The 26,337-nt window shown below is 41.8% G+C and overlaps 3 protein-coding genes across 3 annotated transcripts; all 3 read right to left on the bottom strand.

The window, feature by feature from the left end:
* Nucleotides 1-1,752: 1,752 nt before the first annotated feature.
* LOC146661279 (magnesium transporter NIPA2-like) lies at nucleotides 1,753-17,955 on the bottom strand. The gene is made up of 11 exons (XM_085421385.1): nucleotides 17,540-17,955; nucleotides 13,483-13,581; nucleotides 11,059-11,196; nucleotides 8,885-8,941; nucleotides 7,923-8,013; nucleotides 7,642-7,802; nucleotides 6,911-7,078; nucleotides 6,461-6,540; nucleotides 5,629-5,841; nucleotides 4,498-4,711; nucleotides 1,753-4,007 (listed from the first exon to the last, which is right to left on the bottom strand). Exons 1-10 carry the CDS (start codon nucleotides 17,577-17,579, stop codon nucleotides 4,520-4,522), a joined length of 1,239 nt encoding a protein of 412 aa, XP_085277511.1. The 5' UTR covers nucleotides 17,580-17,955; the 3' UTR covers nucleotides 1,753-4,007; nucleotides 4,498-4,519.
* A 260-nt stretch (nucleotides 17,956-18,215) lies between these two features.
* On the bottom strand, nucleotides 18,216-19,449 carry ins (preproinsulin). The gene is made up of 3 exons (XM_085421386.1): nucleotides 19,401-19,449; nucleotides 19,133-19,327; nucleotides 18,216-18,826 (listed from the first exon to the last, which is right to left on the bottom strand). Exons 2-3 carry the CDS (start codon nucleotides 19,314-19,316, stop codon nucleotides 18,669-18,671), a joined length of 342 nt encoding a protein of 113 aa, XP_085277512.1. The 5' UTR covers nucleotides 19,317-19,327; nucleotides 19,401-19,449; the 3' UTR covers nucleotides 18,216-18,668.
* Nucleotides 19,450-24,684: 5,235 nt separating this feature from the next.
* LOC146661281 (complement C1q tumor necrosis factor-related protein 3-like) lies at nucleotides 24,685-25,841 on the bottom strand. Its single transcript, XM_085419708.1, has 3 exons — nucleotides 25,637-25,841; nucleotides 25,064-25,195; nucleotides 24,685-24,962 (listed from the first exon to the last, which is right to left on the bottom strand). The coding sequence occupies exons 1-3, from the start codon at nucleotides 25,839-25,841 to the stop codon at nucleotides 24,685-24,687; spliced, it is 615 nt and encodes a 204-aa protein (XP_085275834.1).
* Nucleotides 25,842-26,337: the final 496 nt, after the last annotated feature.

The raw sequence follows: 26,337 nt of genomic DNA on the forward strand, positions 1-26,337 counted from the left end.
CACTTTCCCTTTGAAACAGCTGAAAGTGATTATTTGGAAAAAGAAAATTGCTCAAATCAAAAAAAAAAATTATAAATAAAAATCCATTTTTGGAAATCCTGCTAAATAATAAATTCTTGTCAGTATAAACATGCACACGTTGATCTATCAGCATCATAAACCATCTGAGCTTATGCTTTGCAATTTAAATTCCTGTGCAGCTTCAGCGAGGACGAGCGAGGAGCCCTCTGACTGCAGGTGGCTGGCTTCCTGTGTGGTCCTCCTGGTGTGGGATAATTGGCTGCCGCGCCCTCGCTGAGGGTTTCCCACAGGAGCAGCATCATGTGGAGGAGGCCTGTTTACACACCAGGTGATGGATTCAGCATCGATCATGCGATTAAAGGATGAGTATAAAACACACAGGGGCACTTTGTCTTCATGTGAACTGATATTATGAATTTAAATAAATGAGTTTAGAGGCTGAACTTAAGATGCTTTTATAACCCACTGCATAACTGTCACCACTAGGGGGCAATGTTTTACCAGTGTATGTACTGCTGTCCTCGGTTCCTCCCAGATTTCCTCAGCAGGCTTTACCTTCCCTCTGTGCTCATAATGACTCAACGTCTCATTTCAAATCCATTGCAACAGTTTACAGAGCAGCTGTAGATGGTTTCACCTTAAAAGCACAACACTAACCACGAACTGTCTAAGACATTTTCCCCACATCACACTCAAAGAAGTAAAAACAGCCTCTCAGCTGTTTTCTCTGGTTATAGTTACACAGTGTAACATTTAGCAGCGACTCCTGGATTTAGCTTCATGCACTGAAACACGGCTGCCCCCCTTATCTGGAAACTATCTTCTGAAAGACAAACTTTGTGTCGCAGATCTTTACAATTAAATGATGTGACATGTTTTAACCCGTAAAACCAAACTGAAAATGTAAAAAAGTCCTTTAGAAATCATTCTAAAGTAAAGCTGGGCCTGTTTCATTTACAGGCATGGAAAGGGATCCAACACTCACGAATATCTCTCGTGAGTGTTGGTGACTGTGCTGCTGCTCAGAGAACCAGGCCTTCGTAGGGAAAAGGTTTGAGTTAAACAACTTTTGCAGTTTAGTTAAAAAAAATGACCTGAAATGCAATTTTTAAATTTTAACAGTTATTAATGACACATCACAGGAAAACAAAATGAAATCCGTTCCCTGCTCATGTGATGTTCAGCGATGGCACTGAAGCTTCGGTGGTCCACGGTGGTCTCAGGAGTGACGCAGCACTCCAAACTCTGTATTCCTGAATAACAGGTCCAAAAACATTGGACTGCAGCTTCAGAGGATCCACATGTGCTTCTCCAAAGTGACACAGTTACAGAAACTAACTTAATCAAATGCTAAATCTACTTTTGTACAGCTGAGCCATGTTTTACTCGTTAAACCCTTTGATGATGAGTTCACGGCCTCGATCTATAGTTTCACTTTAATCCAACATGACGCTCATTTATTAACGGGAGATTGCAGACATGAGAGTAGTCTCAGTCTTCACATCTACTCTCCAAAACATGACCAGTGGTTGGTGAGACAATGTCACGGCAGGTCGCTGGACTCAAACACGCCCATCGAGCATGAATGGCATCGTTTCCTTTTATATTTACACAATCTGAAGCTCTGATCCAACATGAGGACCAACTCACCCACCCTGAGTCTGGATGATAAATTAACATCATGGTGAAGGAAAAAAAAAAAAAAAAAAAAAAAAAAAGCGATCCTTTGGTCACAGTTCTTTATTGAAATGTTCAGAGAACACAAAAACAGTGTATTCATAGTAAAACAATCAATAAATACAAACAATAAAACCTGATTATAAAAGCAGTGGTGTGTCCCTTTATCAGAGTTCATATACCTGAACACTCAGAGCGTTTGGATATTTGTTCTTCTGAGCATCACGAGCTGAAACGTCTTCAGCAGCAAGGGCTTCACGGATCATCAGGCAGTGTGTGCATAACGCCTGTGACGAGGCATTCAAGGACACCTCAGAAGTTTAACCTACAGGAGGAGAACTAAACGCTGGGGTACTGAATGACAGCGCGCTACGTTAAAGTTAAAGCACACACTGAGTGACAGTCGCAAACACCTTGTTTGTTTGCTTCATTGACATCAGCCGTCAGCAGAGAGGAGTTCAAAACCAGAGAGCACATGTCGCCCTGCAGAGGAGCGACCCGGCCAACATTAGTTGTTTCTACTTCAATATTTAAAAAAAGACATTTATACAAAACAACAAAAGTCTCTCTGGTTTCAGAGGCCTTTAGTCTGACAGGATCCAGCACTCAGAAAATTTTCCATCAAACAAAAGAGCGAAACCCTTCCGCTCACTAACAATCCGGTCGTTAAGTGATGACGTGACGAATCCTACTTCCGGGTCTAAAGTAGTCTGCGTTTAATATGGCTTTTGTGTTGTTAACATGTTTAATGTTTTGTATTTTCTTCTATTTGATCTCAAAAAGCTCCTAAAACAGTCAGTGATCACTGCTGACCTCCCTCGGCTTTTATTATCGCTAATCATTTATTTAAGCTCAGTTTTTAAAACCTTAGGATGTAACTACAGCCCAGCCCATGCAGCAGTATATGAATGACTAACCTCGTATTGTGGATGGATTATCTCAGTTGTTCTCCTGGCTGAAGTTTGGTCCGTTCACAGCATCCTGCCATGCGATTACATTTGTTCCTGACCACCGAGAACACTCACGGTAACTTTTATCGAGTGGAAAAAAAGTTAGCTTGTTTATATTATGCTAACATAGCTGTGTCGCTAGCGGTCACGTAGCACATCATTATATACCAGCTAGCCCAACTTCAGTAACCCTACAAACGTCACTGCTGTTTAGTTTTCTGTCTTCATTTATGCTGGAAGTGATAGCAGAGCTGTACATTTTAATTTGTTTCCAAAACCCCGCAGTCAGGACATGCTATATTGTATTTAGATAGAAGCTAGCGAGCTAACTTCCTGCTAACTTCTAACTCCGTTAAATGTCATAAATTCCGTTTTCATGGATGCCTGGATGTTAAACTCAATTGTTACACCTGGTAGAGCAGAACGCTGATCATTTTATTAAAGATGAAAGACTTTAGACAGTTTTTCAACTCTCAGTAATGCCACAGTGATCGTTTGATATATGGACCTGCAGCGGAGTTTAGACCCAGACACGGCTAGTGACGTCAGACTGAACAACCGGATGACAACGGGAGATAAAAAGAAAAAAATAAAAGTGGTGGAAACATTCAGACAGCTTTAACATGTGAGCAGATGTTTAATCATCATTACATTTTAAATGTGTAATTTTTAACTGTCTAAAATGGAGTTTTTAAAAGAGTGAATAAAATGATGTGGACGTATTATTGCCACGGTTACTCACCCTTTAAAATATTTCTCTGAACAGTGTGTGGGCGGAGTTCCAGGTACTCAGAAGGGGAAAAAAAAAAAAAAGTAGAAACAGTGTTTGTGCAATTACTGTCAGAGCCAGGAGGGGGAGACGGTGGTTTGTGCAGCATCACAGCCACAGACGGGTGAACAACATGGATTATGTGCTTCTGATGAAATGTTTCTCATGATTTACTTGATGCAATAAGAGGTTTTTTGTTTGGGAGCAACAGAAACTCAGAAACACACAAACATCTGACATCAGGATCAAATTTAGAAATTTCCTGTGAATACAGAATGTAAATGATTAGACTCAGAGGCCAGAACTCCCAGAACAGCAGCTCTGATTCTGAGAATCTCCTTGAGTGTGTTGATCTCCAAGTAAATAATTTCTGATGAAGACACGCCCAACGTTTCATATTTAATAAAAACAGATTCTCTCACACGCCACACTTCAGCCTGCTCTGTGTGTGTCATCACTTATTCAGAGCTCGGTGTCAGATCACACGTCCACAACATAAACACCTGAGAAGCGATGACCAGCTCGGGCGCTGAGCTTTAAAACGAGGAGCGTCTCACAGATGGCCGGTTTTCCTCTTTTCATGGATTTGTCTGCAAAAAACCACAACACCACCCACCGTAACGCCTGCACAAAGGCACCATTCAAGTTTTCAGACGCTGAATTTGACCGTAAATTCAGAAAAATATTGTTTCTGATATGCAGTAACTTCATTGATTGACCTTCATTTACTCAACACTAAGCAGCAGAGAACAGCTGCTCAGAGTACTTTTCACATGTCTGTGGGCAGTCTGCAGTATTTATACTGCTTTTTGTATCTCAGCCGCTGTTTTGCATCTTTTTGCATTTTGTGGCTCTTTGTATTTAAAGTGACTCTGCTAATGCAAAGAGAATGGAATGGACTAAAAGTCAGCTTCTGTTTTCAGTAATGATCTTTCATATTTATCTAAACGTTAAGTTTGTGATAATCTGAAGAGTAACAGTGAGTTTAGTGTGAGCTGGATCGCCGTCAGACTGGAGGCCGTTTTAGAACGTTCTTTAAAGTGCAGATCATTACAGTAACAGTCAGAGCGAAGTCTGAACCTGAGTCTCCTCCTCCTCTTCCTTAGCTGATGATGAAGACTCTCGGTCCCTCCTCTCTCATTGGGGGAAGGCTCTCGATCACCATGTTGTCCATCAGCCCGTACTTGTCTTCTTTTTTACTCCTTCCTCCTCCTCCATTGGTTACAACCTGCTGGTTAAGCTCCTCCCTCTCCACTGGCTGTGAGAGCTGAATGGTCAGCTCCTTCATCGTCATCTGCATCAAAAGACAAAGTATTTGAGTGACCTCAACAACCCTTTGAGGCTGAAACATGTAAAAGTGTTACTGCATCTAAATGCTAACATCAGCCTCGCTAACGTGTTTACCAACAGAAAATATCTGAATACTCAGGAACCCCAACTTCCTGTTTCATAGGCGTGCTCATGTAGCTGCCCAGAATGAGCCTTGCTGAGCTGCTGGCTAAAAGAAGGGTCTGAAAAAGATCTGGAGAACCTCACTAATTAGTGGCAAACTGGCTAGAACTGTTTCTGGGATGTTGATAGTCTTCTTGGAGCCACTGGGTGTGATGCTGGGGTCTCCATCTCTGAGGAGACTTTAACACTGATGTGGGTGACGATGGATAGAACTGGAGGAGTGCCCTGCTCAAACTAAACCAGAACTGGTTGTGTTTATTGGCTTTGTGTCATCACAGATTAGCTGCTCGACAATAAGGTGGCTGTAAGGGAAGCAGGTATCAGCTTAGGTCAAAGGTCAGGGGTGGACTTGATCTGCAGCTGTACGTCTTGTACACTTGTCATATGTCTTGTAGTCTTAGCATCGAAACATTTGCTACAGAACGCTAATGATGTAAGACTCAGACTGAGGGGTCTGTGTTAGTTTCTCATGTACTGAACAATCAGTTGGTCCCATTTCATGTTTTTTCAGTTGATGCAACATATGGCACACATATATGTATGCCATCCATGTTTGCCAGGTTTCTGACACTGACAAACTCAACACTGCAGTCCTTTTTATGCACATTTTATTACAGTTCCAAAGTGAGAACATCGCCGTCAAAGCAGAGCAGAGATGCAGGATGTATTCAATGTGTGACAGGTCCTCTGAAGAAGGAGCTGTTCAAAATCTCACTGAGATGATTGGAATTTTAACAATAATGCAGACGGACCACCGACCTGCAGCTCTCTGAAAAGGTGCAGCATGGCCACGCCCACCACGATGACCACAAAGGATCCCAGAGTTGTAATGATGTCGATGGTCGACATGCTTCTCCACTCCTGGAAGAGGATGATGGAGGTGGATAGAACCACGGAGGTGAAGAGGACGTAGTAGATGGGATAAACCAGCAGGGTGTTGAAGATATCCAGAGACTTGTTCAGGTAGTTTACCTGGAGACAGGCACAAGGACAGGGAAGTCACACAAGTCCTGTGGCAGAAACATAAAGCATGTTTGTCCTGGGATCCATACATGTCAGCGATGCCTCTGAGAACACACTGAAGGGTGGGAAATTTCTGTTTTTCAATATATCATGGACAGGGTGTGTGTGTGGATGTTTAGGTTCTTTTCACTTGTGTTTATGTTGTGTGTGTAGTTATTTGGTGTCCTTCAGTGGGTGTTTGATCACTTCAGGGTCATTTTCTCTGCTGGTGTTTCTTTATGTATACATTTCTATGGAGATGACGCTGTTAGCTGTTACTCACTTTCATTATGCAAACACTAGAAATCCTGCATTGTGCCTTGGATGTGAGCTGATATCTGATGGAAAGTTACTTCATGTGTATTCATCCAAAAAGTTACAGATTTCTGCCCAAATGCTGAAGAGTCCTTTCAGATGAACAGTTTGTTTTGTGGAAACACAGATCAACAGGGATCCATCTAAAGGGAGGACGCAGCTGAAGCCCAAACATCTCCGGCCCAGCCATTCATCACTGCGTGCTTTACCATTAAACAATAATACAGCTGAGAAACAGAGATAAGGGCCGGACAAACAGACCTGTGAAACTTACCTGTGTTACTATGGAGACGATAAGCGTTGCCAACAGGATCCAGGTGAGAGGATTAGCAAGGACGGAAAGATCATAAAACACTGAAGATAAAGAGAGAACGCACACGTGATTTAATAACAGCAGCAGCCTTACAAAGGAGACATTTTATTTAAACAGTGATATTTTTCTATCAAATACAGATCCAGAAAAAAACAAAAAGTCTGAATTTGGAGACATCCTTGTTCATGTGTGTATGAGGCGTGATACTGTGTATTCATCTTTAAGACAGTGATGAGGGAGGGTTTTTAAAAAGTTGAATTGATTTTCCTGAGAATGAGCCATGTGACTCAAAGGAAACAAATAAAATGCAAAGAAAAGAAGCAGAATATCAGAACACCAGCATTGTCTTTCACAGAGCAGGAAAAACGCTTTTCTCTGCAGCACGGGCACGCCCGCTTCTCTCTCACTTACCTGTGTTGATGGCGATGGCGAGGCCTTTCACCGAGGAGACAGTGAACGTGCCGAGCAGCGAGCAGATGCCGATGTAGACGAGGATGTTGGACTGACCGAAGCGAGGACAGCAATACAGCACGAGCACCGCACACAGCACCAACACCAACGCCACATACACCAGAAAACCTGCACACGCACACACACGCGCACACACACACGCACGCACGCACGCACGCACGCACACAGGACGGATGATAAGAAAACAGATTCTGACACAGAAACATGGATTTCTGCTCCTCACTTCACATCTGAACTGATAAAAAGTTGCTCTGCACCAAAGCTGAGGCTCAGGTGTTACTATGACGATAAGCCAGCCTCACATCTGTATCAGTGTGCCTGCATCTAGACTCTGGATCAGTGAGATAACACTGCTGACATCATGGTAAAATGACATCACCGGGCTGTCATTTTCAGCTGTCCAACCTTCCAGCTCGCCTCTGTGGCCTTACAGAAGGCTACGCAGTGACCTCTGGGGCTGACCAAGACGTCAAAATACAAAAACTGCAGTTTCTCTAATGTCCACTTGAGGCAGCATCCTGAAGTAATTCAGTCCTCATATGAGTCTTTGTGGGGGTCAAGTGCTGAACTGAAAACAATGATTTAAACCAAAGTTTCCTTAAAAAAACGAACTAACTGAAGCTCGACGACCGAACGCTCTGAGTTTGAGATAGTAGAGCGACCCCTCTCACCAGGCTCCAGCAGCTTGTTGGTCATCTCCCGTAGTGATGTCACTTCCTGTTCCTGTGGGGCGTGGATAACCAACAGGATGCTTCCTAGCACACACAGCAGACAGCCAAGCTTCCCCACAATGTTCAACACCTCCCCCAGCAGGTAGGAGGACAGAACTGCACTGCAGAGCACACAGGACTTCACGTTAGCCTTGATACAGGCCACAGAAGGAAATTCAAGGACAAACATGCTGCTTTAAAACACAAACATAACGGAATTTAAATTTACAAACTAGAGCTACCTGATGAGGACACTCAGGGCGCCCAGCGGAGTCACCAGCGTGGCCGGAGCAAACATGTAGGCAGCGAAGTTGCAGACTTCTCCTGCTCCCACTGCAGAGGAAAAGAAAATCACTGCTGACAGCAACATAGGAACTATTTTTAATCACTCGAACATAAACCGAAATTTGAATAAGATCCAGGATGAGTTTAGCTGAAGGGAACTGCTGTTTAGCTCCATCACACGAGAGAAAAATACAGAACAGAGTAAAGCTGTTCGATATAACGATATATATCGGATGACGATATAAAAACATTTATCGTTTCCTATCACGCTGTCGTTTGTTTCGTGGTGTCGCAAAATAAACTGTTTACAGCAATGTTTTCACCGTTTTGATGGTCACTGTAGTGGTTATATTCATTTCTCTCTTTCTCTTAATTTAATAACCACACTACGGACGGACAAGCGCCTGCTTTTACGTGTCGTCGTTAGCAACAACGACGGTAAAACCATTGCGTTGCTCCGCGTGTCCGCTTGTTTGTTTTCCATGTAAACCTTTCACAATAAAGCTCAAGATCCTGTTGAGACTTTTCAAAATAAACTGAGTCACGTGAAAGAGGATGCAGAGAGTTTACAGAGGAGAAAAGAGCCGTCAGGTGCTAAAAAATAAACCTTAGACTCAAACTTTGAAAGGAAACGGCGGCCGTTACAACTTATGTCCAAAAATGTATCGTTTCATGCATCTGTTAAAACACTCGACTGCAGCTACACGACGCCCAGCTGGAAAAAAAACATGCAAGTCGAGTTGCCTGAGATTCACAGAATTTACAGAAAATGTTAAATTTTTGTGATTTATATCGTAGCCGTTTACTTTCGTGACAGATTTGTATACATGTCACATCCTAAACTAACAGCTGTTGGCTGTGCTTGTACTCCAGCCACAGAACTGTGGATCAGAAAATTAGATGGAACTGAAACTCTTACTGGTTAACAGGCCTCCCCACCACAGCCAGTCCTTCAGGTAACCATGGCCTCCGTCACCTACAGAAACACACACAGCACAATCAGCACGATGCTCCACCTCATTTACCTGAAAACCGAAACTTGTCTTTGTATTTAGAGACCATTATATCCGCATTTAGAGAGAGACTAGGATACCAGTCCTAAAGTAAATTTACAAACTATAAAAATATGTCGACAATCTGTCCCCCCACACCTTCCTATAAATATATCAAACATAGAAACGTCTGAAACTGGATCATCCAAGTCAGGAAATCTTTGTTTTCCTCCTTTTTTTCCATCTTTAACACATTTCATCACTAAATTATAGAATAGATCTTTATTGTCACAAGAACAACGAAACAGTTTGGCATCTCTCCGTAAGCAGCATGTAGATTTTTTACAGTAAAATTCCTTTAGAATAAGAGAAACCAAAAAATAAACTTAAAGTTCAGTCTGTAGGTACATACATACCTAAACAGCGAATGTGTGTAATGACGCAAGTATCTACACAGATATGTACAAGTTATATATGCCATATAAAAGAGCAGGTGCAGTGTAAGGAGCAATATAAAAATCTTGGAACCAGTTCAGGGAGGAAGCATCAGCACGTCCATAAACCAGAGGCTGTAAACAGCCTCCTTTACAGGCTATGGAACAAATTCAAGGACAAATGTGCAGCTTTAAAACCTTAGCCTGATCCATCCTCCAAACATTCATTCACTCTCAGAGACAAACATCAGCAAGCTCTTCATAGAAGAGAAAACCCACCAAACCCACAGTCTTAATTATTCTAATGAACATCGATTCTTCCAAAATGAGTTTAGTTCCCAAAACTCAGACCTGCAGATGTCAGATGCCGTTCTCAGACTTCATGTTTGCTTTTAACGCGTTTTTTTTCCAGTATATAAAATTTAATTTACTGGCAGATTTACTCTACATGTACTTTGTGAATTTTCAGAGTCACAGAACCTGAACCTTCTGTGTTTTTTAAAACACTGTGGCGGCGAGCAGACCTGAAACAACCACAGTGTGACACAGATAGCAGCGAGGGAATAACAGAAACTCTGAGAGTGATGATTCAGACATGATCTGTGATACTCATGAGCTCGTCTGTCACGCTATACATGAGTCGTTGCACAGTCCTTGGGCAAGACACTTCACCTGCCGCCTACTGGTGATGGCCAGAGGGGCCGATGGCGCGATATGGCAGCCTCGCTTCTGTCAGTCTGCCCCAGGGCAGCTGTGGCTACACCTGTAGCTGCCTCCACCAGTGTGTGAATGTGGGAGTGAATGAATAGTGGCCTTGAAAAGCGCTATATAAATCCAATCCATTATTATCATCATCATTGTCATTATTATTATTATTATTATTATTAGGGCTGTTTGATATAACGATATATATCAGATGATGATATAAAAACATTTATCGTTTCATTTTATGCTATCGTTTGTTTCGTGGTGTCACAAAATAAACTGTTTACGGCAATATTTTTTCACACGCGATGGTTTTACCGCGTGTCCACTTGTTTATTTTCCCCATGAACCTTTCACAATAATGCTCAAGATCCTGTTGAGACTTTTCAAAATAAAAATAATCACGTGAAAGAGCATGCAGAGAGTTTACAGAGGAGAAGCAAAAAAGAGCCGTCAGGTGCTAAAAAGTAAACCTTAGACTCAAACGTTAGAACAGGCTTTTCCCCGCAGCACGCCGTGTAATAAATACTCACAAAGAAAAAAGCGGTCATATCGCACAGCCCTTATTATTATTAGTAGTAGTAGTAGTAGTAGTAGTAGTATCCACCCCGAGAGCACCTGAAACTGATATCACTTCCTGGAAAGTCAGAAAGTCATTACATAGGAGGGAGAAGAGCACTGGAAGCAACAGCGACTCAGAGTGGGAGGTGAGTGAGTTCCTGTAGTGGTGGTAAAGGTCAACGGTCTCATCTAAAATATCAATAAACACTCCAAATATAATATTGACCTCGAAGATTAAACAGACAAAGCTGCCCCTCCCTCCTCGACCGATGCATTTACTGGGAACTATTTTCAATTTTGGATGAATCCACATGTGGTCTTGCCATGAATACTAATAGCATCAGGGCTGAGCCCGGATAAACCTTATAAGTCAAACATCAGAAACACCTGACTCTGCTCACCTGCTCTGGTGTGTCCGTTGTTGGCCAATCGGAGGAGGGCTTTCTTCTTGAGAATGACACTCCCACCAATCAAGAAGGCCGACAGCAGGGCGAGGGTCAGGCCCAGCCACAGGTTGTAGGTGCTGTTTGACTGTACATCTGGAGACAAACACGACGTCACTGAGTGTGTGTTTATCAGGGTGTGTGTGAACCTCAGACTGTGTGCTTATCAGCGTTACCACACCACGCAAATGCTGCCCCACACATACAGGTCTGAGGTAAACTGGCACCACAGCTGGTGGGGAAGCCTCTTGAATTTCCAGCTAATAAACTAGTGGTGGCTGTCCAATAAGAAGTGGCCCTGGGGTCATTAACCCACTTTACCCATCAGACCTCTGTGACACACTGCCCCACTCCATCATGTGAGCACAACAGGACACCTTAGCTCATGTGACGAGCTCCTAAGACTGGCAGAGTCATATTATCCGAGCAGAGCCCGCCGTCTGAGAGAGCAGCGCTTACTCACAGTTCCTGAAGTTTCTATAGAAACGGAGGCAGAGCCTTCAGCCGTCAGGCCCCTCGCATGGAACCAGTCTGGATTCAGGCGACACCCCCTCCACTCTCTGAGGCTTCATTGTTTTATAGGCAGGGCTGAATCAGGTGACCGTGAACCCTAAACCAGTTATGCTGCAGCGGGCTTAGAGTGCTAAGGGACCTCCCATGATGCACTGGGAATTTCTTCTACGCTCCTGTCTATTTGTCCCCAGGTGTTTTTACGGCGCTTCGCTCTGTCAGTAAGTTTTGCATCTCTGTGCTCTTCATTCCCCCCGCTCACTGAGCCTGGCTCTGATGGAGGTCACCGTCACTAAAAGCTGTTGCTATTTCAGCTGTGAGGTGACTGAATGTTCAAAGATGAAGAGCTGACACTGATGCTATTGTTTCATTTAGAAAAATAACCTGTACCGCGCACACACACATACAGAAAGACACCCCACCCACCGATATGCATATGTGGCCTCTGCTTGTGCACCTGATCTCGCTCACAGCGGTGATGGTCACGCTTTAGTTCACCTGAACGAGTCTGTGCTGCGTCCGACTTCCTCCTCCATTGTCTGTACTGAGGAAGTGTGGAGTAACCTTCCTCTCTCTGCTTCTCTCTTGCTATTTGATCTACTCCATGTTTGGTCTGCTCATCATCTTCAACTGTGCTTCGGTGTGCTTGGACACATCCTGCCTGTCAGGCTACCACGATGCCAACACTGACGTGACAGATACAGTTACACACGTCCTGTGGAGTTCATTTCCTTGTTCCTCGTGTTACATCTGATCTGCTACACAGTTAACCCTGATAGTGCGAGGAACCGATCACTTCCTGGAAAGACAGTTTCAGGAACTCGTCTCCAGAGACACGGAGAACAATGGAGACAACAACACAATCAAACAGTCATTAAAGTTGCAGCTCATTAGCTTCCTGTAGGGGAAACTTCTAATGACATCATCCACAATGTCAACAAATAAAGAATGATTTTTTTCTTTCCCAATAAAGGTTTTTCATCTTGGAAACACTTGTGCATATAAACATTAGCACAAGCATTGGCCACTGCATCCTTCGAGTCTGTGTGTAACCTGAAGTCTGTCAGCAGTAATCAGGATTCTCATACCTGAACGTATTTGGGCTTGTTAGTTTATCATGTTTGCTAATACTCATAAACTAACAGCGTTACAGCTAAATACATAACATGACTAAACATGGAGGCTTTACCCTTTTTAAACAGATTCTGATTCACTCTAGACAATGATAATATTTCCGTGGTGGGCGCAGCTCTACCAATCATTGGGTTGGTGGTTCGGTCCTGTACGTGCTAAAGTATCCTTGAGCAAGCTGGTGAACCCCGAGTTTCTCTCCGATGTGCTCGTCAGAGTGTGACTGGGTGAAGGAGGCGTGTCGTATAAAAGACTGAGTGCTGAGGTGGAAACGCTACAATGAGAAAATAGTGCATTTTTATTTTTCTCACAAAGAAAAAGGCCGACGACACAGAGTGTGTTAACAAAACAGATTATTTGTGGACCCCCTCCCCCCCTTAAACACTGGCTGATGAGTGGAAAATCCACTCATCAGCGCCTCATTCGGCTAATTTAACCTGCAGCTGTTGTTTACCTGTTGTCTCAGGTTTCCGGCACAGCACTGCTGACTCAGCAACACTGTAGTCATGGGCAACTAAGAACTATGTGAAAGTGTCAGATATCAGATTATTATTCTGAGGAAAGACTCGATGGATGAGACTGACGTGAGCCCTGACAATCATCAACACACAACAACGAATCTTTAAACACACTGATATTTAACCCTAAACAAACTCCTCGTGCCCACTTACACAGGAATGTGTGTGTGTGTGTGTGTGTGTGTGTGTGTGTGGGGGGGGGGGGGGGGGGGGGGAGAGATACCTGTCTGTGTGCCATTGCTCAGGTGTGTGTTAATCAGCGTTTCTCCAGTGACCAAACACACTGTGAACTGAGAGCCACACCACAACCTCACCGCCGACCCTGCAGAGACACAAACGCGACACATTTTTACATCCTTTATGTTTCAGCTAATTATTTATTTTTTACTGATTACAGCCGCGTCCATGGAAGCACTCTCGTTAACCAAAGGTAGTTGAAGCAGGAGCGTCCGGCAGGCTGAATTTAGCAACAGTGACATCATTAAAAAGACACTCAAATGTGTTTTATTTTGAAGATTTAAACACTGCTAACAAACATTGAAAACAACTTTCCCAAAGCTCTGGGAGCTGCACGGCTCTGGGGTAAAACACAGGCGTGACTTTCACCAGTCCAAGATGGCGGAGCTTGACTCTGTCTGCGTGAAAGACTCAGCGGAGACGTCAGCGGTGGGACAGTATGAGACAGTCTGCTCCAGCACCAGCTAGTCGGCTGTGACTGAACTTTCAAAGTAAAATTCTTGGATAAATACAGAGTCTCATAAATACAGAGCAGTGTGCTCTGAACTTCAATTTTCCACATGAACTCCTCAAAGCATGTTTCAAACAAAACAAGACGGTGGACAAAACACAGCAGAGAGAGGATGCTGCTGTGTCTGAGCTGAAGTGTTCAGGAAGCTGTGGAGAAATGTATGACTCCCCAAAGAAAGACAGTGACAGCACATGACCCTGGGTGTTTCTATCACTGGATCGATTAGTTTTCATCATAAATAAATTTAATAAATTAAATGAATTACATTTTAAAGGCAAAAACCAAACAGGGGGATTTTTCAGCAGCAGAAGAAAACAGATGGATAGTGTGAATAATCGGGCACTCCTTACAGGACAACAGGAGCTCTGTTTTAAACAGCATTCACATCAGGAAGCGTCTCCGGGGCGTATGGTTCGAAGACGCAGCTGCAGGCGTGTAACACTGACCCGACCGTTGTGCTGCTGCAGTAACAACACGCAGCGGAGAGGACGAGTAAAACCAGGCAGAGCAGTTTAATATTTACACTGTCAACAGTGAGCGCTCGTACACGCGGGCCACCATAAAACACACCCCACAGCAGTGTGGGGTGTGTTTTAAGTCCAAGCTTTATGACAGATTAACAGCAAGTGCAGAAAAACAGTGTTTGGATTTTAGACTCAGGATGTAATTAAGAGACAATTAAATACAACAAAATCAAAAATACTGAGAGGGAGAAACACGGACGTCAAGGTCAAATCCTCACAACACACTCGGGCCAAATTATGGAAAAACGGAACTGATTTTCAGGAAAGAAAGAAAAAAAAAAGGCAGAAATTTAGCTAAAAGCCACACGAACATTCACATTTCCCTATTGGCAATGAATTAAACAAAATAATTGTCCATCTTACGATGCTTTTACATGATGCCAAGCTGTCTGTTTCTATGGCGCTTCCTCAAAACAGCAACTTTTATCTAATTTGGCCTGAATTACAGGAGCAGGCCAGCATCCCTGAACAGCAGCCGGCTGCTTGGATTTTAAGGTCCGGACTCTTCTACTGCGAAGCTGTGTGGATTCTCTGTCAGCCCCATGGCTTCACAGTAGAAGAGTCCAGATGTTGGACCGGGCTGCCTACGGCTCAGCGCTTTCGCCAACATCTGGAGCATCACGAAACCCAAAATGTAACAACGATGAGCCGGGACTGCTAGACTCCTCCACCACACAGGAACGGGACAACATTTACTCATAAAAGTCCAGCAGCTGCTCTCCTCAGCTACAGCTGTTTATGGGCTGATGTTAAAAGACCACACAGTGGGAAACATCTACTATCTAAAATCTATCATAAGATAATATCCATCTGAATAGAGCCCAGAAAAATGTGTGAAAACAGCGAGATCAAACCGAGCTGCTGTGAGATATAATCAAAGAGTTTCATCAGGAAATACGAGAACATAAATTTCATGTTCATCAGAGCAGGTGCGCTCAGTCTTCCATCATATTTCTGAGATTTGCATCATAAAAGCTCAGCACGGGCTGGAAATCATTAACAGCAGCCTCCATGACTCAAGCTGAACATGATGATGGGAACTAAGCTGAGCTGAAGCATAGAAAACAAACAGAAGTACAACTGCACACAAAGTGTGTTCCTGCAGTGTTGTTAATGTCAGTTATTGCCTTCAAATATATCTGTGACCGAGTATCTCCAGGTCACTAATCCAAGGAGCCGGGAAAGAAAAGCGATCAGATTCTTTAAGTTTGTTGGAGATGCTTCATCCCAGAAGCTTCTTCAGTTCTGAAACCAAATGGAGCAGAGTCCCAGGGACTTAAGCCTGAGTGGGAGTTGACCCTTAAGAGTGATTCATCAAATGATTCAATGTGTGAAAATGGGTGTGGGTCATTGTCAGCAGAGGTTTCAGGTGAAACTATTGTGAGACCTTGCCTCACTCTGTCATGTGACTTATTGAGAACACTTGAGCCAGGATGTGAGTGGGCGTTAAGGCGTCTGGGAGGCATCTCAAAACCACCTGTCTTCTCTGTCCAAAATGTGAACATCCTCGTAGAGTGACCTTTGACCTTTAGATGTACAGCCGAGGTGGCTCTTCTAGGTTCTCCCATGTGTTTATGAAGTGTTGGGTTTCTGTAGAGGTCTGAGCTCTCCTTGCTGCGCTGCACAGGATACTATTGCTGCCACAAACGATTATTTTGATAGTCGACTAATCAGATCATCATCCATTGTACTTAAAACGTACAGCTTATTGCACCAGCATGTATCTGCTCTTATATAACCATCATTAGCTTACAGCTTTAAGTGTTTCAGGTCTGTGCTAACTAAAAATAAATACAAGATGGTAGTTTATTAAATTTTAATTAAATGTGCAGATTGTTTCGGTGAAGTTTAATAAACTCACCGGTTTACTCAGGAACAAATAAAATACTGAAAAAAAGCCAAACAATAACATTTTTAAGTTATCTAAGTGACTCATATATCATGTTTAACCTGAGTAGTGAAAGACGGCGGTGGGTTTGAAAACAATTTGCCGGGAGTCCGGTGTTCTCACGGCGCTAGTTAGCCTAGCCCCCGGCTCGCTATCAAGCTAGTGGGTAACAGACGTCTCTGAAAACGTCGGAGCGCTTTTGAAAATATGTGGTGTCCTGATAAACTGAGCAGATATTTGAGGTTTACACAGCTACATTCTGGCCTGAAAACACGTTAAACGTTTATTTTGTGACCCAGAAAGAATAATAAGAGTAATATTAAAACTAACTAGCTGCCGCCATTGTTGGAAACTGAGCTGGGCTGCGCTATGAATTCTGGGACACAGCTGCTTCTTCTTCGGGGTTTAACAGCAGCTGGCATCCTTGTACATGCAGTGCTGCCATCTTCTGTTTCAGTCCGTTATTACACTCTTAAATCCTGCTACTTATTCCTGCGTCTTTTGTGATCTTACAAAGCTTCAAACGACGCGTCGACTATTAAATCAGTCGTCGACGATTCTGATAGTCGACGTAATCGTGACTAGTCGACTAATCGTGGCAGCCCTACAGGATACACCACCAGTTCTGGTCTGAGGGTGTGGCTGGGTCTGAGGTACACTGGGATGTCGTGTTTGGAGAACACTGAGTTTCTCTGATTAACCTGCTACATAACAGATGATAGTGCTGTCCCAGTGTAAGTGAAGAAGCTCCTCAGAGGAGAGGAGAACAATCTTCAACAAACTTCAACAAGTCTGTGGCTGTTCTTCTCAAGCTCCTCAGAATTGTGACAGAACACCAGAGATGATGGCAGCTAAACTACAACTGAGCTCCACAGCAAGTTTACACGCTGGATTTATTTTTGATCAACTATTTGTCAATCTCTCTCTCCCGCTGTCTCTCTCACACACAGAGCAAACACTCGTGGAAACGCCCCTGTCCATCAGGCTGAGGAGAAGGAGCAGTTTTCCGGATCGTTGTGAGTCATTTTTAAACAGAGCGCACCCGCACTCTGCACTTGTTTCCTGCTCCACAAACAAACACCTGACTGTGACACACACACACTTCTTTCTGACTTCTTACCGTTTGTGCACGTCTCATTGCTCAGGTGAACATCTCGCATCGTGCTGCTTTGTTGAGGCTTTCACAGAACCGGAAGTAGCCTGCGGACTCTGCGCATCCACAGAACTCAAATTAATTGTCCGGAGATGTTCAGAAAGCGAGCAACAGCGTCGCAGCCAGCATGGAACCCGCAGCCCGGCTCACTCACACCACAGCCCCGTCACGGAATCAGCGGAACAACGACTGAAAGCAGCGGGGCAGGTGAACACCTGACCCCGCCCTGCCGGCACGAGCCGGTCCCGCCCTACACAGGCGGAGCAAACTCAGCAGAGGCCCGGGGCAAAAATGCGCCGTGGGGCCCCAGTTTCTATGATTTTCAATTGATTTAAGTATTAAGTAGTATTTTGAAACTTATTTAATTCCTTCAAAGTCAATAGATTGAGCTGACAGTCAAGTGACAATAATGCTAAATATTTCAAACTATTATTGGCATTATTTGAATTGACAACATGGGAATTCTAAATATTCCCATACTTGGACCTCTGACCTCTTCCTCAAATGAGGTTAACTTAAAATTAAAACTGCTTAAAATTCTTCTGATTTAGTTTTTTATTGGCAACATTTAGGAAATAATACTGGTATATGGGAATTCTAAATAGAGCATTGTAGTTTGCATCCCCACTGTATAATCATGAGGACCTGAATAAAAAACACTGACACTGAGCTGCTGAAATAAAGATGACAAGGGATTGTTGGAAAAAGGACATCATGTCCAAGTGCATGATGTGTTTATATCCTGTTCAGAGAAGTGACACTATAAGCTAAACTCAAATATTTGAAAAGTGAAAGCTCAGCAGTTTGTGCTGGATAGCAGCAGGTACCTAACATGCTTGAGTTTTCAATGTAATCAATTAACTGAATTCATCACAACAAAAGAACACACTTTTTTGCCTCACGTCGTCACATTTTGCATTTTTATTTTCTTGGAAAATTAATTTTATCCATTTCTCAGCACTTCATTTGACAGCAGTTGGTTTTCAGAGAGAGGACAGCTGTGGCTCTCCTCTGAAGCAGGGGGGGAGGTGGGGTTGGGACTCAGACCTGATTAGCCGAGCCTGGTTCGACTAAACAAAGTCCAGCAGAGCAGTGTTCAGTTGCAGTAGTTCTGCAGGTCAAAGATGGTACAGGGTTTGTGGCAGCATTCCTCCACAATGCCTCGCTTCACCATCATTTCCATCTGGTCTTTGAAGGTCACTTCATTCTCGCCACCTTGCACCACAGCGCCACCTGCCTTTGGAGGGAGGAAACCTGATGGGATGAAGAGCAGGTGAATGTTCAGATCTAAAATTATGGGAATTTATATTAAATAATACATTTTAAACATATTAGAACATAAATTACTAATTCTAACACAAAGTGTTACAAAATCAGCGCCATTATATGATGCAGGTGTTGAGACAAATGACAATAGATGTAAATTAATCATGTAGGGTCCATAAAGATATGGAAAATTACAGTTTCCAACATGAAAGCTGATTTAAAGTGAATTGAGAGAAAGAAAAGTTGCCCTGAAATAGCTTGTCTAGTGTTTCTGTTCATGGTTGGCGGTCTCACCAAGCAGAGGGTCCACATCTCTCCTGGGGTTGTAGAAGAAGCCTCTGTCCCCACAGACCAGATACAGGGCGTCCACCAGGTGAGAGCCGCACAGGTGCTGTGGCCCACCGACGGCCTGGGAGCCCGGCCACGAAACCATCATTAAGACGAGCAGGGAGAAGGTCTGGAGCCAGAGCGCTGCCATGCTGGAAAGAGCTGAACACAAAAGCACATTCACGTTAGCATCACAGTCACTGTCCTCACAACCAAACCTACAGCCAGCACTCACCTGCACAGGCAGAGAGGAGGAGGTAACTTTGAGATGTAGGGCAGGAGCAGCTGTGTGAGGCAGAACCAAGAGCCTTCTCGCCATTTATACTCCACCAGCACCACCTGGACACACCCCCTGCTATTTCACCCACATTGTGGGGACTTGTGTATGATTACGGATTATGGGGACTCTGCAAACCATTAATATGATTTATTAAACCTGAGGTGAAAGATTTGGTTGAAGTTTCAGGAAATGAACAGCCCTGTGAAGAGATGGCGTGTGTGTGTGTGCGTGCGTCTCTGTGTGTGTGCATGCGCGCGTGCGTGCGTGCGTGCGTGTGTGTGTGTGTGTACAAACATATGCGCTGCCATCAGCACATATTAAGTGACAGTGTGTTTCTGATTGACTGGTTACAGCACTTAGTAAAACAAACTAAAGCTAATGAGCCGACATGATCTGATCAGCTATTAACCTTCTGCTCCATCTGCTCAGCTTGTTAGTTTAAAGCAGATAACAGTCGTAGAAATCACTTCTATTTAGGTTTTTTACAAGATGTGTTCACGTCATGCAGCATCTCCTATCCTCCATCACATCTGACGTTAACAGGCATGAAAACTGAAAATAAGTCCAAGCTGTCTTTATGTCAAAGAGCTGATATTTCTGATCAAATGTGAGGACTGAACGTTTGTAAAAAGAAATCAGGATGTGCAGCAGAGCTCAGAGTGAAGTGAAACATGTCAGCAGATTTAAAAGTATTTCAAACTCAGTCGTATAACTGTGAAGAAGTTTAATTACACATTTAACCCGTGACAGAGCTTAATATCGGGGAAAAAGCAATTTCAATAGTAAGTCTCAGTTTTTTGTTCAAAAAATAAAAAAACTTTGCTAAAAAGTCCTGTAGTTATAAAACTGAAATTTTTGTTAATTACAAAGAAAATTTGAGATTTCTTTATTTGTAATGTGGACAAATGGTATAAAACTACCTTTCTATAGCATATTATAGCAGTTTGTTTTATTACTTAATAGCGGCCGAGTTCTTTATCAGCTGGAAAAACTGTAAAACTCATGAATATGAAGTTAAAACTCGTGCCCTCCATCACATTGTTCAAAGTCATTCAGTGAGGTGGCTTAGAGACTTTGGTGGGCCAATTCTGGCCCCCGTGCCTTATGTTTGACAACCCTGAACTATTCAGACAGCATGAAACACAAAGACAAAAGCGTGACTGTCCTGATGTTCCAAATATTTTATTGTAGTTATGGGTCTGAGATGACTTCAGCTGTTTTCAGTCACGCAGTGAGAAAGAGCCAGAGCCTCATCAAACCATCTGCCATGCAAAGAGTGCTTAATGGGTGTCAGAGGTGTGCTGACAGAGCTCTTGTTCCAGCTTGTTAGTCACTTAAAGAAGAAGCTCAACTGACCAAGAAAGAGCGTTACCATGACGAGCTGTCTGTGACGAAGGAGGACGCGTGTTTCGGACAACTTCTCAAAGTGTTTTTCATCTGCATCTACAAATGAACCAGAAACCAGAGCCGCTGTCACCCCACAACCAAACCATAAAAACATTTTCTGCACAATGGATGGAAATTCACTCCATTAAACACTAAATACTACAGCTCAACTTTTATCATTTCTGCTCTCTCTTGATTTTCTTTTTCTAATTTTCTTTTAATTCATATTTTGCATTCATTAGAGATACTAGGAATAGGTGTCAAGAAGATGCATTATATTTATGATAAAGTGCAGTTTTAGCTGATATATGTCAGATGATTATTGTAGACCTGTTTCATTATTTTCTATTGTAATGTTTTCTGTAGTAGATTGTGATAGATTAAACAAAAATAACAATGGCGTCATGTGTAAAATGTAAATCAAATAAGAATTTTTTGACTGTTTCTTATACATTTTTATCACTGAAACCAGGAAAAATATTTAACATTTCTTTCAAAACTGGTGTTTTTGTCAGGGTTCCTGGGTGGTTCACCCAGTGTTTTCAGTTTTCTTCATGTTCAGTTTATTTTGTCACTCGTTCTCATTTCCTGTTTTGCTGTTCCAGTTACTTCCATGTGTCTTTACTCAGATTAAGTTCAGCTGTTCACTCACCGGTTTCTAATTACTCATCACCCAGCCTGTACTTAAACCCTCAGTTTCGCTCAGTCCAGCGTCTTGTCATTGATGTTGTCTACTCCGCATGTGTGAGCTCGGTTCAGCCAGCTTAAGTTCTGCTCGTCCCCTCATTATAATAAACTCCAACTCTCACCATGGGTCCTGCGTTTGGCTCATCTCTTCCTCTCATCCACACACATCCCTGATAGTTTTTAGTTTAATTAAGCGTACAATTTCCCTTTATAAAGTGAAACCTGGTATCCTATAGTCAAAAAACATATCCAATAATGATTTCTTATATTAATTTAACATTTCTAAAAGTGAGACTCAAGAGAAATACAAATCGAAAATGCAAGGTGGTTTATTTTGTTCATAGTGAAAGGTAAGGAATCTCGGAGAAATTAGGCATATTTAATTGTAATAAAATATTGATTCTTTTAATCACTGTTGTGCTTTTTTAATGTAAACTTCTCATGTTTTGCATTCAGCATCCTAAAAACATACAAATTACCAAATATATCACATGAAGTGCATTTTTTTAAATTAAATATTATATTTAAAGTGAATATGAGTTTAATATGTTGTCTTTGATATAGTGAAACAAAGACAACATATTAAATGTTTTTAGAAACATATTCTATTTTATTTTGATTGTGGTAACTTCATAAAAATGGCAACAAAAGACTGATGAATTTATAATACTAAATAAAAGTATTATACAGTACTGGAACATCTCATAGCTAACATGGCGGGGTGTCATAATCAGCTGAGGAGGGCTTCCCTCCCCCCTTCAGTGCTGTGGGGGCGGGGCAAATGTATCTGAAAGTTTAGGAACAACATGCGCTGCAGGGAACGTCTTGATTCTGCTCTAAATGAAACATTTTTCAGTATTTTACATGTCGTCTTTTTCTGCAGTACTCTGTAAATGATTTGACATAGATATTTTTTTCACTTTGTTTCAGTTTTGTTGGAAATATAATTGTGTTAAAGCATCTTCATGGTGTTTTTTTTTGTTTGGTTTTTTTGTTACAGCTATAAACTGTAGATTTCAGATTCTAATTTCAGATAAAGCTCCATTGTTGTGTGACTGACAGATGATTTTAATATTACTTCTGTGGTCAGTGATTTGATAAGATAAGACTTTATTGATCCCACTGTGGGGAAATGTGTGTGTTACAGTCTGGCTCGTTGTGTCCTGGGCAAGACACTTCACCCGTTGCCTACTGGTGGTGGTCAGAGGGCCCGGTGGCGCCAGTGTCCGGCAGCCTCGCCTCTGTCAGGGTGGCTGTGGCTACAATGTAGCTGCCATCAGCAGTGTGTGAATGGGTGTGTGAATGGGTGGATGACTGGATGTGTAAAGCGCTTTGGGGTCCTTAGGGACTAAGTACAGCGCTATACAAATACAGGCCATTTACCATTTACCTCAGCTCAGGTAGAGATAGCAGACGGAAAATACAAAAAATACAAAACAAATAAGATAATACACTACATACAATGGTAGCAAACGCAGAATGTGATTATGGATACAGGGTTGTGGAAATATGCAAGAAATAAATGTAACTATTCTACCATCACTATTACTAAGTAAGTCATAGATATCTATAAGTATGTATAAGTATAGACACTGGTCCAGTATGGTTGCACATCTGAATATGTTTATGATATGTGCACTAAAAATAACAGAACTTTTCCACTCCACATGTTGGCGTTATTATTACCTGGTTTCAGTGTGTTGATTATGTGTCCAAAGAGGGGCTGTTTACACCAAGCTTTCAGCTACACAAGTAAAAATGATGAGAATATGTTAAATTTGGAGTCAAATGGTTTGCTCTTTTATTCTTTCTTTTTTTCCTACTTGATAACTGACCACATGATGGTGCCATTGTCCCATCGTACTGTAAGTACAGAGTATGGCTGTGAACTGGAAAAAGATGGAGAGAAAAGAGATATTTTAAAGTGCCTAATGTGAATCAACTGGAAAGTAGAAGCTGAAGAGAATGGAGAAAGTAAGTAAAGTGTCAGGAATGACATTGTAAAAGAAAACCAGAACAGGAGACTGACATCAATAAAGAGCTGATAGCTCTGCTTACAAGTCTCTGCAATACTAATTCCACACATAACACATAACTTTCAGGCTCTTCCATTTACTGATCACTACTGTGTCTTAAGATTTTATTTGAATTTGGATTTAAAAGGAGTGTTTTAGTTATTTTAAGTGAACCAAACAATTTCTAAATGCCTAGAAAATTCCTACGTGACAGGTTTTTATTAATCATTCATAAAAGATGAACTAACTCGATCTTATACTGTAAAACTGATAATTATCAGCAGGAGATAAAAGCTGTCTATTGTTTGTTTACTTTTCCTGCACAGATTTGATTCATATTTTTTCTCTTGTTGATCCATGTACATGGACATATGTAATATTAACATTTGAATGGATTCATGTTTTTATAACTAAAGAAAACTATATTTTTATACCTGAATATGCAGTGATTTTTCCATTGTATATAAGAGGTAGCTGATACTTTATTATTCATCTTTAAAATTAGTCATTGGTCATTGTTATTAATGTTCCTGTGATATGATCTGAATGGATTGTTTGCCAGCAAAGTAATCAAACACGATCATTGTGGTGATACAGATCTGGGTTTAATGATACATGACATTCAAACATATTTTCAAAGAAACCATTCTCTACTTGATCAGGAAGAACAAGAAAAGTAGATGTATTAAAGACATTCTTGTAGTGGGGCGATGGTGCAAAACACCCCCACTGTACTGGCCTTGCTGTGGTTGTATAAAACCATATGTTTGGGAAACCTGCAGTCAATATTTAAACATGTGAGTTGGAGCAGAAAAATGTCTAAAATATTTTTTATTAGATTAACTTTGGAAAGAGAAACTAACTCAAACCCATTTTTATTACTGTCTATTATCACATGTATGTAATCCAGATATAGATGCAAATATAAAAACATTTCAACATTGTAAGTCAGCAGTTTTAGAAACACAAGACTAAATAGAAGGAAACACACGCACACACACACACACACACACACACACACACACACACACACACACACACACACACACACACACACACACACACACACAAACAAAACCTTGAACCAATCCAATCTGTTTTACTTCTGAAGTGTGAGCTCCAAACAGGACGTTATAGAGCTGTCCCACTGGTCACATGGTGAAAAGTAGGTGACCACTGAAGGTGGTGTGATGACCTTGACTATCACGTACCCTTGCATTAGCAGAGAGACGTAAAAAAACATGATCTCCAGCTTCTAGAAGCAGTGAGGCTCCATTAGAGGAAGTCCAAATATGGGATGGTTGAAGTTCAAGTATAATAAAAATTCGCTCTCCATTCTTGAACAACTCAACCCGAGTCATAATGTCTGCATATCCATATGCATGGCACTCAAAGTGGTAGACTCCTCTCACTGGTGCAGTGAAAATACCTGTGGGACATTTGTTTTTGTCATGTTAAATCAGCTGTTAGAACATCTGGAACATCAGCCTGACATCAACATAGCTGAGAAGTGACATTCAGTGTTATTACCTGTGGATGGGTTGTAGGCATTTCCAATGTTTGTGAAAACCTGTTTAAATATCAGAGTAGTATCTGTGTTAAAGGGTCCAATGTCTAGAGTGCCTCTATCCAACAAAGAAGTCGAGAAAGCCACCTGTTTATCTGAGAGAGAGAAATGTCATTATTTCACAGTTTGTTTTTTTTGTTTTTTTGTTTTTTAACTTTATGCTTTGTAATTAAACGTGTCACAAACATCCACAGTTACCTTTTCATAGAAAAGATCAGACTCATGATGACTTGCACACATTACCTTGTAACTGTTGCTTCAACTGGTCAATCTCAGTTGTCTGCCTGTCCAGCTTTGTTGAATGATCTAAAAGTGTAAAAAATAATTTTACGAGTTTCACTTCACTGCACAGCTAATTTTAGAGCATTGTCCATAACATAAAAGAAAGTATGCTGATTATTTCAGGGTTTTTTCTTTCTATCTGGACATTTTCGTAGTGACATTGGCACTTTTATAAGACAACAGTGAATATAGAAAAATGAAAGCATATGGAAGGTTTCTTGTTACTTCTCTCACTACCTGACATGATACTGTACCTTGATTTTCTTTCTGTAGGATCATGATCTGTGCTTTCTGCACAGCCAGTGAGACTGCCATCTCTCTGAGCACAGCATGGATGTCCTGTTGACAGGGTTGTTGGTTTGAAATCTGCTGGTCAACAATTTCATTATCTGCCTCAGTCGGATTTGTGGAAACGGAGCAGACCAGAAGCAGCAGCGAGAAAAACACCATGATCTCCATTCTGTCAGTGAAAACTCAACAGTATCTGTGTCATCTGCAAACCTGACTGACTTTTATATTACACAGTTATGGTTATGTAGTAATGATTTCATTGGTTTCAGAGATTCTTTGATAACTGAAGGCATAAGTATTCTTAGTGAATGAATCATTAATCATTATGACTTTCAGTCAGAAGGACACAAACGCGTGACTATCAGTGATTGTCTGCTGACAGTAAATTGTGTCGGAACATGTGCTGGTTTAGTTCATAGCAAATAAGAGCAGTTTAAATGACTCATGAAGTTTTCTACTAATTCAAAAAGGTAATTAGTCTGGAAACACAGATGTAATGGAGTAATTACCTTTTCCATGTGTGAATCCTGCCGACCTTTGTTTAGAACTTTCACATCCTTCAATGTTGCTGACTCTGTACATTTTGCAGTTATTAATTTAATTATTAATCAGAGATCCACATTAATAATTTAGTATATTTTTGATGCTTTGCTGGTGTATTGTT

The sequence above is a fragment of the Rhamphochromis longiceps genome, linkage group LG10, assembly GCF_057381845.1.
Source record: "Rhamphochromis longiceps isolate RC_006_pf linkage group LG10, R_longiceps_female_GT1.1, whole genome shotgun sequence".
NCBI lineage: Eukaryota > Metazoa > Chordata > Actinopteri > Cichliformes > Cichlidae > Rhamphochromis > Rhamphochromis longiceps.

Bases quoted from the DNA above. Each gene is read 5' to 3' on its own strand.
- LOC146661279 (XM_085421385.1), bottom strand. From the start codon at position 17,579: ATGCGAGATGTTCACCTGAGCAATGAGACGTGCACAAACG. The intron at 11,197-13,482 runs GTATCTCTCCCC...GTTTGTCTCCAG, and splicing joins GAGCAATGGCACACAGACAG to ATGTACAGTCAAACAGCACC. The intron at 8,014-8,884 runs GTAAGAGTTTCA...TTTCCTCTGCAG, and splicing joins GTGGGGAGGCCTGTTAACCA to TGGGAGCAGGAGAAGTCTGC.
- ins (XM_085421386.1), bottom strand. From the start codon at position 19,316: ATGGCAGCGCTCTGGCTCCAGACCTTCTCCCTGCTCGTCTTAATGATG. The intron at 18,827-19,132 runs GTGAGACCGCCA...TCATCCCATCAG, and splicing joins AGATGTGGACCCTCTGCTTG to GTTTCCTCCCTCCAAAGGCA.
- LOC146661281 (XM_085419708.1), bottom strand. From the start codon at position 25,841: ATGGAGATCATGGTGTTTTTCTCGCTGCTGCTTCTGGTCTGCTCCGTT. The intron at 25,196-25,636 runs GTACAGTATCAT...TCTCTCTCTCAG, and splicing joins CCTACAGAAAGAAAATCAAG to ATAAACAGGTGGCTTTCTCG. The intron at 24,963-25,063 runs GTAATAACACTG...AATGTCCCACAG, and splicing joins TGCCTACAACCCATCCACAG to GTATTTTCACTGCACCAGTG.